The sequence below is a fragment of the Nomascus leucogenys genome, chromosome 8, assembly GCF_006542625.1.
Source record: "Nomascus leucogenys isolate Asia chromosome 8, Asia_NLE_v1, whole genome shotgun sequence".
In the NCBI taxonomy this organism is placed as follows: domain Eukaryota; kingdom Metazoa; phylum Chordata; class Mammalia; order Primates; family Hylobatidae; genus Nomascus; species Nomascus leucogenys.
The window spans coordinates 14,650,340-14,666,518 of record NC_044388.1 but is presented as its reverse complement, the minus strand read 5'-3'; the positions used below and the strand labels follow the sequence as shown (position 1 = coordinate 14,666,518).

Genomic DNA, 16,179 nt, shown 5'->3' with positions numbered 1-16,179 from the left:
TACAGCTTCTTTAGAAAAGTTTGGCAGTTTCTGAAAAAGTTAAACATACATTTGGCATATGAATCAATAATTTCACTCCTAGAAATCTACCTAAGAAGGCCGGGCGCGGTGGCTCAAGCCTGTAATCCCAGCACTTTGGGAGGCCGAGGCGGGCGGATCACAGGGTCAGGAGATCGAGACCATCCTGGCTAACACGGTGAAACCCCATCTCTACTAAAAAAATACAAAAAATTAGCCGGGTGCGGTGGCGGGTGCCTGTAGTCCCAGCTACTCGGGAGGCTGAGGCAGGAGAATGGCGTGAACCTGGGAGGCGGAGCTTGCAGTGAGCTGAGATCACGCCACTGCACTCCAGCCTGGGGGAGAGAGCAAGACTCCGTCTCAAAAAAAAAAAAAAAAAAAAAAAAAAAGAAATCTACCTAAGAGAAAAGTTCACCCAGTGTTCATAACAGCATTATTCCTAGTAGCTCAAAATTGGAAATAATCTACATGTCCATCAAACTGGTGAACTGATAAGCAAAATACATCTTTTCTTGAGAGACTTTCAAGCAAGGACAAAAGTAAATATATATATATTTTAAATATATGTATTTTTTATAACATTCCACCATATGATATATATGAGATATATTATCTACATACATATATACATCATATATATCAATCATATATACATAAATATGATATATAAGATATATAGTAAAATCTTATATAAGATACATAGTAAATATATCTTTATATATCTTATAAGATATATAGTAAAATCTTATATATATCATATATATATAATAAAGGAATGAACTATTGATAATCACAACATGGATGAATCTCAAAATAATCAAGGCAAGTGAAAGAAGCCAGACCAAAAAAGTAGTATATGTAATGTATGATTCCCTTTACATAAAATTCTCAGAAATACATACTAACCGGCCGGGCGCGGTGGCTCACGCTTGTAATCCCAGCACTTTGGGAGGCCGAGGCGGGCGGATCACGAGGTCAGGAGATCGAGACCACAGTGAAACCCCGTCTCTACTAAAAATACAAAAAAAACAAAAATTAGCCGGGCATGGTGGCGGGCGCCTGTAGTCCCAGCTACTCAGGAGGCTGAGGCAGGAGAATGGCGTGAACCCGGGAGGCGGAGCTTACAGTGAGCCGAGATTGTGCCACTGCACTCCAGCCTGGGCGACAGAGCAAGGCTCCGTCTCAAAAAAAAAAAAGAAATACATACTATCCTATAGTGACAGAAAGCAGATCAGTGGTTGCCTGGGAAGGCGAAATGATTATAAAGAGCATGAGAAAATGAGTGGGGGGTGGGAAGTGATGGATATTTTCATTATCTTGATTGTTGTAATTTCACAGGTGTATACAAAAGTCAAAGTTGTTCATTACACATTCAATATGAGTAGTTTATTGTATATCAGTTATACCTTGAAAATGAAAGAAAAAAATAAAATGTTAGAACTACTGATAGTTGCAACATGGATGAATCTTTCATAAATGTTCTATATGAAAGAAGCCAAACACTATAGACTACATATTATGATTTCATATATCTGAAACTTCTAGAAAAGGCAGACTTACAGCACCAGAAAGCAGATCAGTGGTTGTCTTTTTCTAGGAATGAGAGTGGAGACTAAATGCCAACAAGCACCAGGGAGAGGAGGGGCAGATAGGGAGATAAGTGTTCTAAAATTGGATTGTGGTGATGGTTACACGATTGTAAAAATTTATTAATTGTAAAATTAAATTGGCAGCAACTTTTAAAACATAATTTTTAAGGATAATATTAATTCAATTTACTGGCCAGGGGCAGTGGCTCATACCTGTAATCCCAGCACTTTGGGAGGTCGAGGTGGGTGGATCACCTGAGGTCAGGAGTTCAAGACCAGCCTGGCCAAGATTGTGAAACCCTGTCTCTACTAAAAATACAAAAATTAGCCGGGTGTGGTGGTGGGTACCTGTAATCCAGCTACTCGGGAGGCTGAGGCAGGAGAATCATTTGAACCTGGGAGGCGGAGGTTGCAGTGAGCTGAGATTGTGCCATTGCACTCTAGCCTGGGGAACAAGAGTGAAACTCCATCTCAAAAAAAAGCACTGAACACTTAAAATTGGTAAAATCTATGGTATGTAAATTATACCTAAATAAAGCTGTTTTTAAAAAAGCAAGAGCCAAAAAACTTTAGCTTATTAAATTGGCAGCAATTTTTAAAACATAAGTTTTAAGGATAATATTCAATAAATGTTTGCATTACTACTGTATATTAAGCATTATTGGATACTGGCGAATGCAAGACAGGATGGGAAGACATACAGATGCAGTTAAAATATAGTGTTTTCACTGCTGTCTCATAGAAGAAACAAATTGCAGAAACACCTCACTCTAGGCTTACTGCAGGAAGACACGCACTTTCAAACACTGCTGGTAAAAGCATATTGCCCCAGTGTCCCTGGAAAGTAATTTGACAATATGTAGCAACAACTTGAATTTATGCCCTTTGACTCCCTAATAGTAATTCTGAGTATCTATTGTAAATAATCAGAAAGTTGGATAGAATTGTGTAATCTAAACAATTGGCAGTGTTCACAGGTAATTCTAAAATAAATTCAAAGCAACACAAATGTTAATATAGAACGGTTAAATAAGTCATGATATCTATGTGTCATAACATGCAGCTATTGAAATGTACTTGAAAATTTTTAATTTCATAGAAAAATCAAGATTACAAAATTGTGATATAATCTTAGTACTTAAAATGTGTGTATGTATATACACAACCTAAAAGATAACACCCCAAAATATTAACAGTCATTAACTCTGGGCTGTGGAATTGCAAGTAATTTGGTTTTTTATACTGTTCTATGATTTATAAAGGTTCATGTAATGAGCAGGTACTGTATTACTTTAACAAATGGGAAAAAAAGTATTTTTCTCCCTTATCTGTTTATATAGGTAATACATGTTCATTGCAGAAGAGTTAGAATATAAACAAAAATCTACACCTAAAATTCACCACCCAGAGACAGGCTGTTTTATCACTTTGGAGTATATCCTTCTAGACATTTCTGTGCAACTAGATCATGTATTTTACAAAAAATATTACAATTGTTTTATAACCTGCTTTAAAGGAAGAAAAAATAGATAGCAAATCTAAACAAACAGACATGTTCATCTGAAAATTAGAGAAACTAGTGGCATCTAAAGAGAATAAATAATTGGCTCAAGCAAAAGTTTTTTCAAGTCGTGGTAGCACTGAGAGAACGTACCAGTGTGCCTGGAAGGAAGAAAGAGGAGGCAGGGGGTTGCAGACAGAAGCACAGGTGAGGAGAGGTCACAAGAGGAGACGCAGAGACCAGCTGGAGTGAAATTCAACCGTTGTGTATGAGAGGCTCTTGCTGCTTGCTGGATACCTCACTTCTCATGTTGTGGGAGATAAGATAAGGCCTACACAGAACACATGTGGGTTATGAGGTCCCAAGGGCCAAGGAGGCTTACAACAGCCACAGTCTATAGAGCAAGCACTAGAATGTGAACAAACGAAAGGAAAGGAAAAGGCCTTTTACAGGAATAACAACTGACCAACTCATGCAAAAGCAAGGCCAGACCTAAATTCCCAAGGCTAAATCAATTAAGGTTTCATCTCAAGGAAGAATCACAAATATGTCAGGGTGAGTCTAACTGTCAAACAGAAATTGCCAGACTCAGGTATCAGACAAGGGAGGAATGTTAGTACCACAGAAAGACCAGAGGCTTAGGAGCCAGACAGATCTGGTCCACCCACCAGCTGGGCAGGTTACTTGACTCCTAAGGCTCAGTTTCAGAAGGCATCAGCATCCGCTTCCTGAGGTGGTTGTGAGAATCTAATATATTATATGTAAACACCTGGCACATGGCTCACGATAAATAGTAGCTATTACTACTCCATATAGGAGAAATACAATATAACATCATGGGCCCGGTGCAGTGGCTCAGGCCTGTAATCCCAACACTTTGGGAGGCCGAGGCAGGCAGATGAGGCCAGGAGTTTGAGACCTGCCTGGCCAACCTGGCAAAACCCCATCTCTACTAAAAATACAAAAGTTAGCTGGGCGTGGTGATGTGTGCCTATAATCCCAGCTACTCGGGAGGCTGGGGCGGGAGGATCATTTGAATGAACCTAGGAAGGAGGTGGAGGTTGCGGTGAGCTGTGATCACGCCATTGCACTCCAGCCTGGGCAACAGAGCAAGACTCCATCTCAAAAAAATGTGTGTGTGTGTGTGTGTGTGTGTGTGTGTGTAAAACATCATGGTTAATAGCATGAAATTTGAAATTAGACAAACCTAACTTCAAATCCTTGCTTTATCACACAAGCTGTGTAATCTCAGACATCCAAGCCTCAGCATCCTCTATAAAAATAAGGGTACCACTTGGCACACTGAGCTGTTTTAAGGATTAAATAAGACAGTGTATATAATATAAGGCCCTTAGGCATAGTGTCTGTGTAATCAATAAACAATGGCTATTTATTACTACCACTTTTGTGATCACATTACCTAACCTGTCTGAAGTAGAGTTTATTCAGCTGTAACATTAGCATTCTATCCCTTATCTTGTTCCCTTCACTCCTAGGGCACATTTTACTGCTTGACACAGTAAACATCTGCTGCATGAACAGCAGGATTGTACTGAGAATTAAGAGATAATGTATATAATGAATCTAACAGTGTCTGGTATGTTAATGCTAAAAAAAAAATGGAGCTCTTTGTTTTACCATTAGATTGTGAGCTCCTCAGGGGCCAAGAACGTTTTCTTAGTCTTGTAGTCCCAGCACCTGGCAAACTGTTAGGTAGGAGGTCCTCAACAAATGTTTACTGAAAGGCACAGACCACAGCAATACAGCAGCCACCCTCACTACAAGGATATCTACAGTTGTCCAGACAATTTGGCCCTCCAAAAACAACTTAAAATCCTCCACCTACTTTACCATCTAACAACAATCACAGGTAGCCATTGTGCTAAGCATCTGTACCTCCTGATTTCAAGACTGGTACTTATGTAATGTGTTCAGTAAGTAAACTGGTAATCACTACAGGTCTCAATGAGGTGAAGCAAGACCAAAGCTTCCATAAGTATGAGGCTGTAAACATTGCAAATTAACATGTCTAGCACACAAAGTGATCACAGCATACAACAGCATTTATATAAATTCAACCCTCGTAAGAGAAGCCAGAAAGACAGAGTACCAGTTACTTAATCCAAGTCAACTAAATATGTTACCTATATGAAGATAACAGGTTATGATACCATATTTATAATTAACATTCTTATGGTTTATGCAATGGAGTACATTAAAAAAGCCACAGAAATTATGTAAAGAAGGCTAAAGGGTCTTCCATGTTACTATCCTAAGAAACTGAGACCCTCAATAATCAGAAACAAGCTTTTCTTGTTTGATTTGACTAATACTTTTCTTGTTTCATTTGACTAATACTTTTCTTGTTTGATTTGACTAATACTTTTCTTGTTTGATTTGACTAATACTTGAAAAAACTGAAAATATAAAGAGATTAAAATCACCCGTGGTTCAGTGATCCAGGGATAACCATTATTTTATACTTGGTATATTTCTTTTTAACGCTTGTTACTAATGTGTTCAAAAACAGGACTTTTAGTGCTTCAGTGTTCTCTCAAGCAGTAACTTACATCCATTTCCCTATTATTGGACATTCAGGCAGATTAGAACTGTTTTCTATTGAATGTTTTTAAAGGCAGCTTTTTCCTTTATATTAAAAATATATGAATTACTCTGTCAGAGATCTACATTTACATCCATCAGCACTGGAAACTAAGGCACTGTAGGTAAAGAAAGCCAGCCAGAAACCTATTAGAGCAATCGTCCAGGAATGTAACTAGTGAGAAGTATGAAGCCCAACTCTCCTCAGTGAGGTGGGAGAATGTAGGAGGGAAACAGGGAGAATGGAGGGTTGTGTGTATATATTAGGGTATAGGGAAAGAAAAAGAAGGAATGACATGAATTAATATTCCAAAACATGAGTTATAATATTACAGATATACGAGTTTAGAATTATTTTTTAATGCTTAATAAACAGAGCCTCTACATGGGCCTGAAGTTAATGTTTTATTTTTTTTCCACATTGAACAAACCATATCAAAGCCCAATTTTAATTTATTTCAATAGATATTTACTGGTACCTACTCTATGCCAGGCACTGTGCTTGGTAATAAACATGAATTCAGACCCTGTCCTTCCAGTTCATAATTAGAATATATTTAGTCCACATTTTTATGCTGTCTACATCCACAATGAGTAAGAATTAACAATTGATAACTCATGATTCTGAAGAACTGCAAGAGTTCCTTTAACCATCAAAACTGAAGTGAAATCTACCTCCTGGGACAGGAAAGCAAGTGGTACATATTAGGAAACTTCAACAAGAGTTGAAACTAAAGATTTTCTGGTCACTGGATGGGTTAAGGAAATTCAATGAACCAAATATCCAACTTCCAAATAGTTCAGCTAATCCATTTTATATAAGTGGTTTAGGATATCTATTTTTAACTTAAAAGCATAAAGATAAATCACACACTTCTATTTCTGAAGCATTATAGACTCCAAACTAGAGAAATATTGAACTTTTTTTTTTTTTTTTTTTTGAGACAGAGTTTTGCTCTTGTCATCCAGGCCTGGAGTGCAATGGCACAATCTCAGCTCACCACAACCTCCACCTCCCAGGTTCAAGCGATTCTCCTGCTTCAGCCTCCCAAGTAGCTGGGATTACAGGCACGCGCCACCACGCCCAGCTGATTTTGTATTTTTAGTAGAGACGGTTTCTCCATGTTAGTCAGGCTGGTCTCAAACTCCCAACCTCAGGTGATCTGCCCACATCCGCCTCCCCCAAAGTGCTGGGATTACAGGCATGAGTCACCATGCCAGGCCAAAATATTGAACATTTTATTCTATGCCTATAAGTACCATATGTCTTAGATATGCCCAGATAATCCCTGAATCAAATATTCCTTTGTCCCTGTAAATAGAATCCTGGAAACTGGAATCAAAACATAACTCCCAGACAACACCCTGAAACTGCATACAATCCTTTGTCAAACGATGTATGTCCCAGTCATTATCTCTGCTCATTCCAACTTTTATATTTCCATCCCAGGAATCTGCAGAGCCCGCCTTAATACTTTTGCCCAGAAACTGCTCATCTGAAAGGGAAAACTTACTTAGGGAGATAAAAATTACATGAACCACCATATCCCCTCATGCTAACAAAACTGTTAGAGAATTTGTTCTCAGGCTAGGTGCGGTGGTTCACACCTGTACTCCCAGCCCTTTGGGACGCTTTGGGGGGGGGGGGGGGGGAGGATCACGAGGTCAGGAGATCGAGGCCATCCTAGCCAACATGGTGAAACCCTGTCTCTACTAAAAACACAAAAGTTAGCTGGGCGTGGTGGCATGTGCCTGTAATCCCAACTACTCAGGTAGGCTGAGGCAGGAGAATCGCTTGAACCTCGGAGGCGGAGGTTGCAGTGAGCCGAGATCACGCCACTGCCCTCCAGCCTGGCAACAAAGCAAGACTCCATCTCAAAAAAAAAAAAAAAAAAAAAAAAAAAAAAAAAAATTTTGTTCTCAGCTGGGCACAGTGGCTCAAACCTGTAATCCCAACATTTTTGGAGGCCGAGGCGGGTGGATCACCTGAGGTTGGGAGTTCGAGACTAGCCTGGCCAACATGGTGAAACCCTATCTCTACTAAAAATAAAAAAAAATTAGCTAGGTGTGGTGGTGCCTGCCTGTAATCCTAGCTACTCAGGAGGCTGAGGCAGGAGAATTGCTTGAACCCAGGAGGTAGCGGTTGCAGTGAGCTGAGATAGCACCACTGCACTCCAGTCTGGGCAACAGAGCGAGACTCTGTCTCAAAAAAGAATATGTTCTCAATTTGATATCTATGATTTCTAGTAAATTGTTTGTGAACCCTGTGAGTTCTGCTTTAATCCTCTGACCCCTCTGTTCATTCAAAAATGGCCAGTTACCAGAAAACACCTAATAATCTTCATTTGAGCCCTGGGGAATACCACTGAACCCAGAAGTGGCCACGCAGAAGGAGTCAGTTAACATACTTTGTTCTCCACATTCTCAAGAATTCCTGGAGAGCAGGATAAAGATTAAGATTCTAACAGATCTGACTCAAGATGAATTGTGAGGCCAAGCTCAGTAGCTTACACCTATAATTCCCAGCACTTTGGGAGGCCAAGGCAGGAGGATTCCTTGAGCCTAGGAGTTTGAGGCTAAGATCATGCCACTGTACTCCAGCCTGGGTGACAAGTGAGACTGTCTCTTTAAAAAAAAAAAAAAAAAAAAAACCCCGGGCTCAGTGGCTCACACCTGTAATAATGCCAGCACTTTGGGAGACCGAGGTGGGTGGATCACCTGAGGTCGGGAGTTCGAGACCAGCCTGACCAACATGGAGAAACCCTGTCTCTACTAAAAATACAAAATTAGCCAAGTGTGGTGGCACATGCCTGTAATCGCAGCTACTTGGGAGGCTGAGGCAGGAGAATCACTTGAACCCCGGAGGTGGAGTTTGCAGTGAGCCGAGATCGTGCCACTACACTCCAGCCTGGGCAACAAGAACAAAACTCCGTCTCAAAAAAAAAAGAAAAAAAAAAAACCGGGCGTGGTGGCACATGCCTATAATCCCAGCTACTCAGGAGGGTGAGGCAGGATAATTGCTTGAACCTGGGAGGCGGAGGGTGCAGTGAGCCGAGGTCATGCCATTGCCCTCCTGGGCGACAGAGCGAGACTCTATCTCAAAAATGAATGAATGATCATGAATTAATTCTGCACTCTCACCATTTTACTGACTCCAATCCTGTCCTGGCAACTCTACATATCGTTTCACAAGAGCATTAGGACATCACTTTTCATTCAACAGTTCATTTTGAGCACCTGGTGCCAATTACTGTACTATAGCCCAAGGAAATTAGTGAGTTACAAAACGGACACTTTACAGTCAAGTGGGGAACAGATTTAATTATGTAAATATGAAGGAGACAAATAAGATGAACCAGTAATGGACAAGGAGTTGCAACTTACGGTGCTGAGGGAAGAATTTTCTGAGTAGGTGGTAAGACCTAAAAGGTTGAAAAGAAAAAACAGCAAAAATGTCCTAGGCAGGGAGTAAAATATGTGACTGTGTGCAGTGATTTTGAGGCAGGGAACAGCATGTTGGGGAGATTTTTAAAGCCTAATGTGGCCAGAATATAGTGAGCAACAGAGGGAGATGTAGTTACAAAGTCTAGCAGAGGCCAGATCATGCAGGGCCTAGGGAAGCCACTGAAAATTGTTAAGCAAGGGAGTGATATAATCCCTACCCCTTAGGTTTTCTGAAGATCATTCTGCCAGACTAGTGGAAGTGCAAGAACAGAAGTAGGGAGACAAATAAGGAAACCATTACATACATCTTAATCAGAGATGTGGTTAATTCAGGAGCGAAGAATCAGGAAACCTGTACGTGACATCTCGGATTAAAAGATGAACATAAGCTAGTCAAAGAGGGAAGGGAATTTCAGGCAATTGAAAAACATGTACAGTGGCATTAGGTCCCAAGACCATAACCTATTCCAACACCATAAACAGCCTGGTATGGCAGTAGCAAAGGATATGTGGCAAGAGTGTAATCCAAACAAGAAAGTATGGTACCCTGAACTTAAGCCAGTGGTGGTAGGAAGAGGCAGGGTTGTATCCATATGGTCAACTGTTGCGAGGTGAGGAAAGAGGAACTTGGGATAACTGAGTTTCTGGCTTTGAGTGGGCAGATGACAGTGCCATTGACTAAAATAGGGAGAACCAGGGCAGTGGGAAAGATGAGTTCAAATTTATACATGCTGCTCTTCTGAAAGAGCCATCTATATAGTAGGCAGCTGGATATATGGAGTTCTCCAGCTTAGAAAGAGGCTGAGGCTGGACATAGTTTAGAAACCACAGGTGAATAGGCAGTGAGTAAAGCCATGGGAAAGACTAAGCTTAACAGGGAAGTACAAAATGAGAAGAGCTTATTAGTCCAGAACCTGGGACGCACTGGCATTGAAGGAGCAAGAGTTCTAAGATGGGTAATTTTATTGTGAGACATACGGCACATTGTAGGATGTTTAGCACCATCCCTGCACTCTACCCACTAGATGCCAGTAGGACCCACTCAGTGGTGACAATCAAGACACAGACATGTCTCCAGACATTCTCAAATGTCCCCTAGTGGGGGGGCAAAATCACACTAGTTGAGAACCACCAAAATTAAGAGGAATCTCCCGGATGCTGACAAAGGAGGGTTATTGAATGAACTTCCTTTTGCAAATGTTTTATTCAAAAATGACATACAATGTATAACCCCTCCCCCAGTATAGGATTAGGTGTCACTCACCAACATGCCCAAAATCACATTAAGTGATCAAACCCAGATTGGAACCTGACTTTTACAGTCTGACTCCAAAGCCTGTGCTCTAAGGCTAAATCACTTAACCCCTAACTAACTCCATAAGGTCTCCATTAGGCTTCAAGTGCTGTGAGGAGAGGGCTGATTCAGTCTTTTTCATCATTGTAATCCTAGCATTTGGCTCTGACACTTAGCAACAGGAGTTCAAATATTTACTGAATGAGTCTCACTTCACACTTAACTCTGAAAATATGCCTTATTCATAGACCTACATTGAGGTATTTAACACTGATAGCTTACAGACAACACGTTAGGGCACCAAGGGGAAGAAGATGTTCCCATCCTGACAAGAAATCAGCAGCAGTGGTTTTGATAATTTTATTCCCCAGAACAGAGGCTCTGCCATCAACCATTTCACTTGCATTAGCAGAAAGTTCCTCTCCTATTGCCTCCTTATCCAGCACATCCCATGCCGCATTGAGGCCTCAAGGAGATGGGGGAAGAGTGGAAACAAGAATGGAATGGAGTGTTTTTATTAAATGAACAAATTATAACTTTTGATAGTATCATAAACTGGTAGTCATAGGGAACAATTTTCTATCAAGTAAGCTTTTTAAAAGGTTTAAACCTCTAACCTCTATTCAAAAATGTTGGCCTAGGCCGGATGCAGTGGCTCACACCTGTAATCCCAGCACTCTGGGAGGCTGAGGGGGGTGGATCACCTGAGGTCAGGAGTTTAAGACCAGCCTGGCCAACATGGCGAAACCCTGTCGCTACTAAAAAAATACAAAAACTAGCCAGGCGTGGTGATATACGTCCATAATCCCTGCTTCTGGGGAGGCTGAGGCAGGAGAATTGCTTGAACCTGGAAGGCAGAGGTTGCAGTGAACCAAGATCATGCCACTGCACTCCAGCCTGGGCAACAGAGCAAGACTCCATCTCAAAAACAAAAAGATGTTGACTGGGCGCAGTGGCTCCTGCCTGTAATCCCAGCATTTTGGGAGGCCGAGATGGGTGGATCACTTGAGGTTAGGAGTTCAAGACCAGTCTGGCGAACATGGTGAAACCCTGTCTCTACTAAAAATACAAAAATTAGCCAGGCATGGTAGCACATGCCTGTAAATCCCAGCTACTCGGGAGGCTGAGGCAGGAGAATCACTTGAACTTGGGAGGTCGAGGTTGCAGTGAGCCAAGATGGCCCCACTGCACTCCAGCCTGGGCGACAGAGGAAGACTCCATCTCGAAAGAAACACACACACAGAATGTTTTAGGAACTTGAATAGGTGCCACCTACTGTATATACCTACCTCAGCATATTTTCCCTCACTAATTGGCCTTGGTACCTTTTTGATGAAGGGACTGTGTGTCCACAAATTCCTGCTTAAATATTGTAGGAGATCCCTGCAAGGGCTAAGCCAGTGATGTCAAATACTCTAATCATTGCTAACTGATGTACGTTTTTCTGATGTACATATCTACATATGAGGCTCAGAGATATAGCCTCAGAATATTTATCAATATTTCCGGCAGCCACATCATTTCCAAGAGAAAATATTTCATCTCTGCCTAAAGCCAACCTTAGGGGTAGCCTGGAGGATACAGAATTCAGGGGATACCAGCAACACCTAAAAGGTTTAGCAGAAGGACATCTTCCCAGGATGAGTATCTAGGTCTAGGTATGCTATAGAGGCCTAAAAAGTAGAATGATGGGAAATCCATAAATGTACTTTAGTCAGTTCAACCTACACACTCGAACATCTGTTTGTGTTGCTTGGAAGCCATGGAGGGAAGCTATAAAGCAATCTGAGAGTTGAGAAAGTTTGCCACTCTGGCCAACCAGTGGCTCAAGCCTGTAATCCCAGCACTTTGAGATGCCAAAGTGGGCAGATCACCTGAGGTCAGGAGTTCCAGACCAGGCTGGCCAACATGGTGAAACCACATCTCTACTAAAAATACAAAACTTAGCCAGGCGTGGTGGCGCATGCATGTAGTCCATTACTGGGGAGGCTGAGGCAGGAGAATCGCCTGAACCTGGGAGGCAGAGGTTGCAGTGAGTTAAGATCATGCCACTTCACTCCAGACTGGGTGACAGAGCAAGGCTCTGTCTCAAAAAAAAAAAAAGTTTGCCACTTTGAGTGGAAACCACTTTAATAAGAAAGGTCATGTAAAGCTCATACTTTATGGACCTCAAATTTTTCTTAACCTAGCACGATCTGTAATTCTCTCACTCCCACCAACAACCCTAGGGAAAGCTTGATACAGAACATTTTCAACAAATTCTGACATGGACTTAAGCTTTAAGGAACAGGGAGAAGAATGTGTTTTCTGCTCTAGAGTGTTGTCTCCTTCAGGGCGGTTCAGTTGCTCACGGCCTCCATTTAGCAATTCAAGGTACCTTTGTGGGCTGGTCTTGAGGCTCGGAGTTGCCATATTTATTTCTACCCAAACTTTAAAACTTTAATCAGTTAATTCACTTTTGCTTTGTTATTTCAGCTTTGAAGATTATGAAACAGATGAACCTGCCTCTCCCTCTGAATTTGGAAACAAAGGCAATAAAATATTAAGTGCAAGCTTTCCAGAGAAATGTGGAAAGCTTCAATCAGTGGATGAAGAATAGTTGCCGGTGTCTACAATGAAACGAAGATGTGTATTTTAAATTTTTCTTTCTTGTGAAGAGATGTTCTCATTTGCATACTGCTTTTTAAAGACTTTGATTACTCCAAGTGTGTATCTGCACTGGGAACTTTGTTTTTAAGCAATAGGTCTGGATACACATTTAACTTAGGAGACTCCTCCAATTTGCCTCAAACCTCTTACGGAGCTTCTCAGAAGTGGTACCATCACCTTCCAAAGTCAGCACCCTACACTCTTGAATGTACCAAGGATCTCTTGGGGACAGTGCCAAGCACGGTTCTCTACACAGGTGACTGAAGTTGCCTCTGTGTTGGCTGGCATCCCTGAGTCCCCTCTGGGCTCCTATGGAGCCTAGAAGAAACCTTCACTTGCAGAAAACTTGAGTCAGAAAATTCTGGAACTTGAAAAAGTAATAAGGGCCTCCAGAATTGACTTAGCCCTAGTAATAAAAGCACTGCCAAAACATCTCAGAGACTTCTTTTAATTATATGTATACTGGAGTTCAAAGATCTTTAACTTACCTGGCTTAATGTAATTTCACAGTTACTTGCCAAACTACTAGTCACTTTACATCCTCAGGTATTTTAACCACTGGGCCTTCCAACTTTGCTGGCAAGCTCTGGTAACCTCCCTGACTGTGGATCTTATATAAAATCTCAAGATAAAAAAAATACTTCTTAAATGAAGTATAGAATTTGACTCATACTTGGAAATGGCCCTTTTAACTTATCTTTTATTCATTGAACTATTGAATGATTTATTTAATCTCCAAATTAGTTGATACTGTTTTCACTTCCTATCAGAAGGCCTGCTTGAAGACATAAAGGAATGATACATTAAAATTCTTACCAGATATATTCCTCCGAGGAGTATTAGACTAGCTAATAGTAAAGGCCTCAACGTTATTCTTTACTTCATGTTGAAAACAATTACTACAGGTATTTCATCCACCTCAATATTTACCAAGGAAATGGAAAATAATGATACAGCTATAAAAGAAAGCTATTACTTACTGTAGTTGTAGATGTGTTCACTACAGAATCCTACATTTCTCAGCAGGCCACAGTCCAGCCAAATCCTCTAATATCCTTGAAAAGAAACTATTAAAAAGGATGACATTTCTGATGTAAGTAAAACCCCCAAGCAACTTAATATCCATCTGTCAGTCATCAACTTTTCCCCTAGATTTTTTTTTTAACTAGTTCTGAAAGTGTCAAGAATAGCTTCCCTTTCCACCCTACCTAGGTTCTCTCCTTGCTGGCGTAAAGGCCAAGCAGTGAAATGAACCTTGGGTTAGGGTTATGGTAGGCAAAAAGAAAAGGAGAATTTAGGAAATATGCTATAAACAAGGTAGAGTACAGTGAGAGTTAATCCTAGGAATCCTGCCTGTCACAAGCTCCCAGTTCCTGTCATTTTATCTTCATGATTAGAACTGATCTTCCATTTAACTATTACAGAAAGCAGTAACTATTCCAACTATTTAATAGTTCACACAAAAGAAGTAAAAGCTTAAAAATAATTTTTAGGAAACACAATATTCAATAATCTAAACACACTGACAAATTATTAGGATTATTTATGTGATAAATGAAATTTCCTACCAATCCATCCAGCCTTTACCAGGGAAGAAAAGCAATTATTTCATTTCAGATAGAAATACAAAAAAAAAAAAAAAAACTTTTCTTAGAAGCCAGATATGGTTTAAATGTTTTATTATCCATAATGATCTAAACTACTAGTAAGATTCACCAAAAAGTAAAAATAAAATTCAATTTTACAATATACATTTTTTTACTATTTGGCTTTACTTTACCTTGGTTCTCCTTACTGAAGTCCTCTTGCTTTCACTTTGATCTGGTTTTTGAAGTCTCTTAATTATTGGCTGGGCATGGTGACTCATGCCTGTAATCCCAGCACTTTGGGAGGCCAAGGGAGGTGATCGCTTGAGCCCAGGAGTAAAGACCAGCCTGGGCAACATAGTGAGACTCCGCCTCTACAAAAAATAAACTTAGCTGGGCATGGTGGTACACATCTGTAGTCCTACCAACTTGGGAGGCTGAGGCAGGAGAATCGCTTGAGCCCCAGGCTTCAAGGCTGCAGTGAGCTATGATTACGACACTGCACTCCAGCCTAGGTGACAGAGCAAAACCCCATTCTCTTACAAAGTCTCTATTATAAAAGTACATCCATCAATACCATTCCATTTAAGATGGGCTATTGTAATAGTTTACCCACATTATCACATTTTCAGGAATTATAAGAATGTGTTTTATTGTACTCCTTCCTTGGAGCTGAATGCAAGGAATGTGAATTCTGAGGAATTAAGGTAGAATATATTTGACTTTCGGGTAAAGATCATGGTAAGTATAATCATTACTGCCAAACTGGAATTTTCAAGTTGTTATAATATCCCAGGCCCCTTGATAAAAGCTGAGGGTTATCATGACCTTAATGCTAATTCAATGAGAAATGAGTTTAATAGCATAACATTACCAAGGTAATCAAACTAATAAAATTCCATGTATCTTCCCTGCATCTTATCTATGTCACTGTGTACCATTCGAAGTGTTTATAAAACTCTAGATTCATCAAATGAGATTTGCTCAGCTTTTTGAAATGTTAAGATGTGTTTGGAGAAGGCTGCATGACTTTGTTTTTCCCTTTTAGCAAAACTAAATAAAGTTGTCAAATATGAATCATGTTCATTAAGGTAATTACTACACACTTGTGCTTTTAATCATATTTGCACCTCATTTTTTTGTCTGCAAGAGTAACACTGTGAACAAGCTTGAATGTCAGAGAATAACTCTTTGAGCCCATGTGAAAACTACAGAGAGGTCTTTGTAGTAATGATAATATACTGAGAAATGATTTCTTCAGGGGAGAGGGAAGAGGACAAGGGTTTGTGAATGAGGCGGAGTTCACAGGAATCAAGGTAGACTTTAGCCTCATCTATAATGCATTATTTTAAAAGAATGTGTAACAGCATGTTTTGGGGTACCTAAATTTTATTTCAGAGGCAAGGTCTCATTATGTTGCCCAGGCTGAGTTCGAACTCCTGAGCTTAAGTGATCCTCCCACCTCAGCCTCCTAAGTAGCTGGGATTACAGGCACAC

The 16,179-nt window shown here is 40.4% G+C and overlaps 1 protein-coding gene across 1 annotated transcript in view; it reads left to right on the top strand.

Annotated features, from left to right (window-relative positions):
• PPP2R3A (protein phosphatase 2 regulatory subunit B''alpha) overlaps positions 1-15,759 on the top strand; it is a 193,782-nt gene extending 178,023 nt beyond the window's left edge. The window contains exon 14 of the mRNA XM_003265256.3: positions 12,923-15,759. Within this exon, the coding sequence (XP_003265304.2) occupies positions 12,923-13,046 (124 nt within the window). The 3' untranslated portion in view covers positions 13,047-15,759. The remainder of the gene's footprint in view (positions 1-12,922) is intronic.
• Positions 15,760-16,179: the final 420 nt, after the last annotated feature.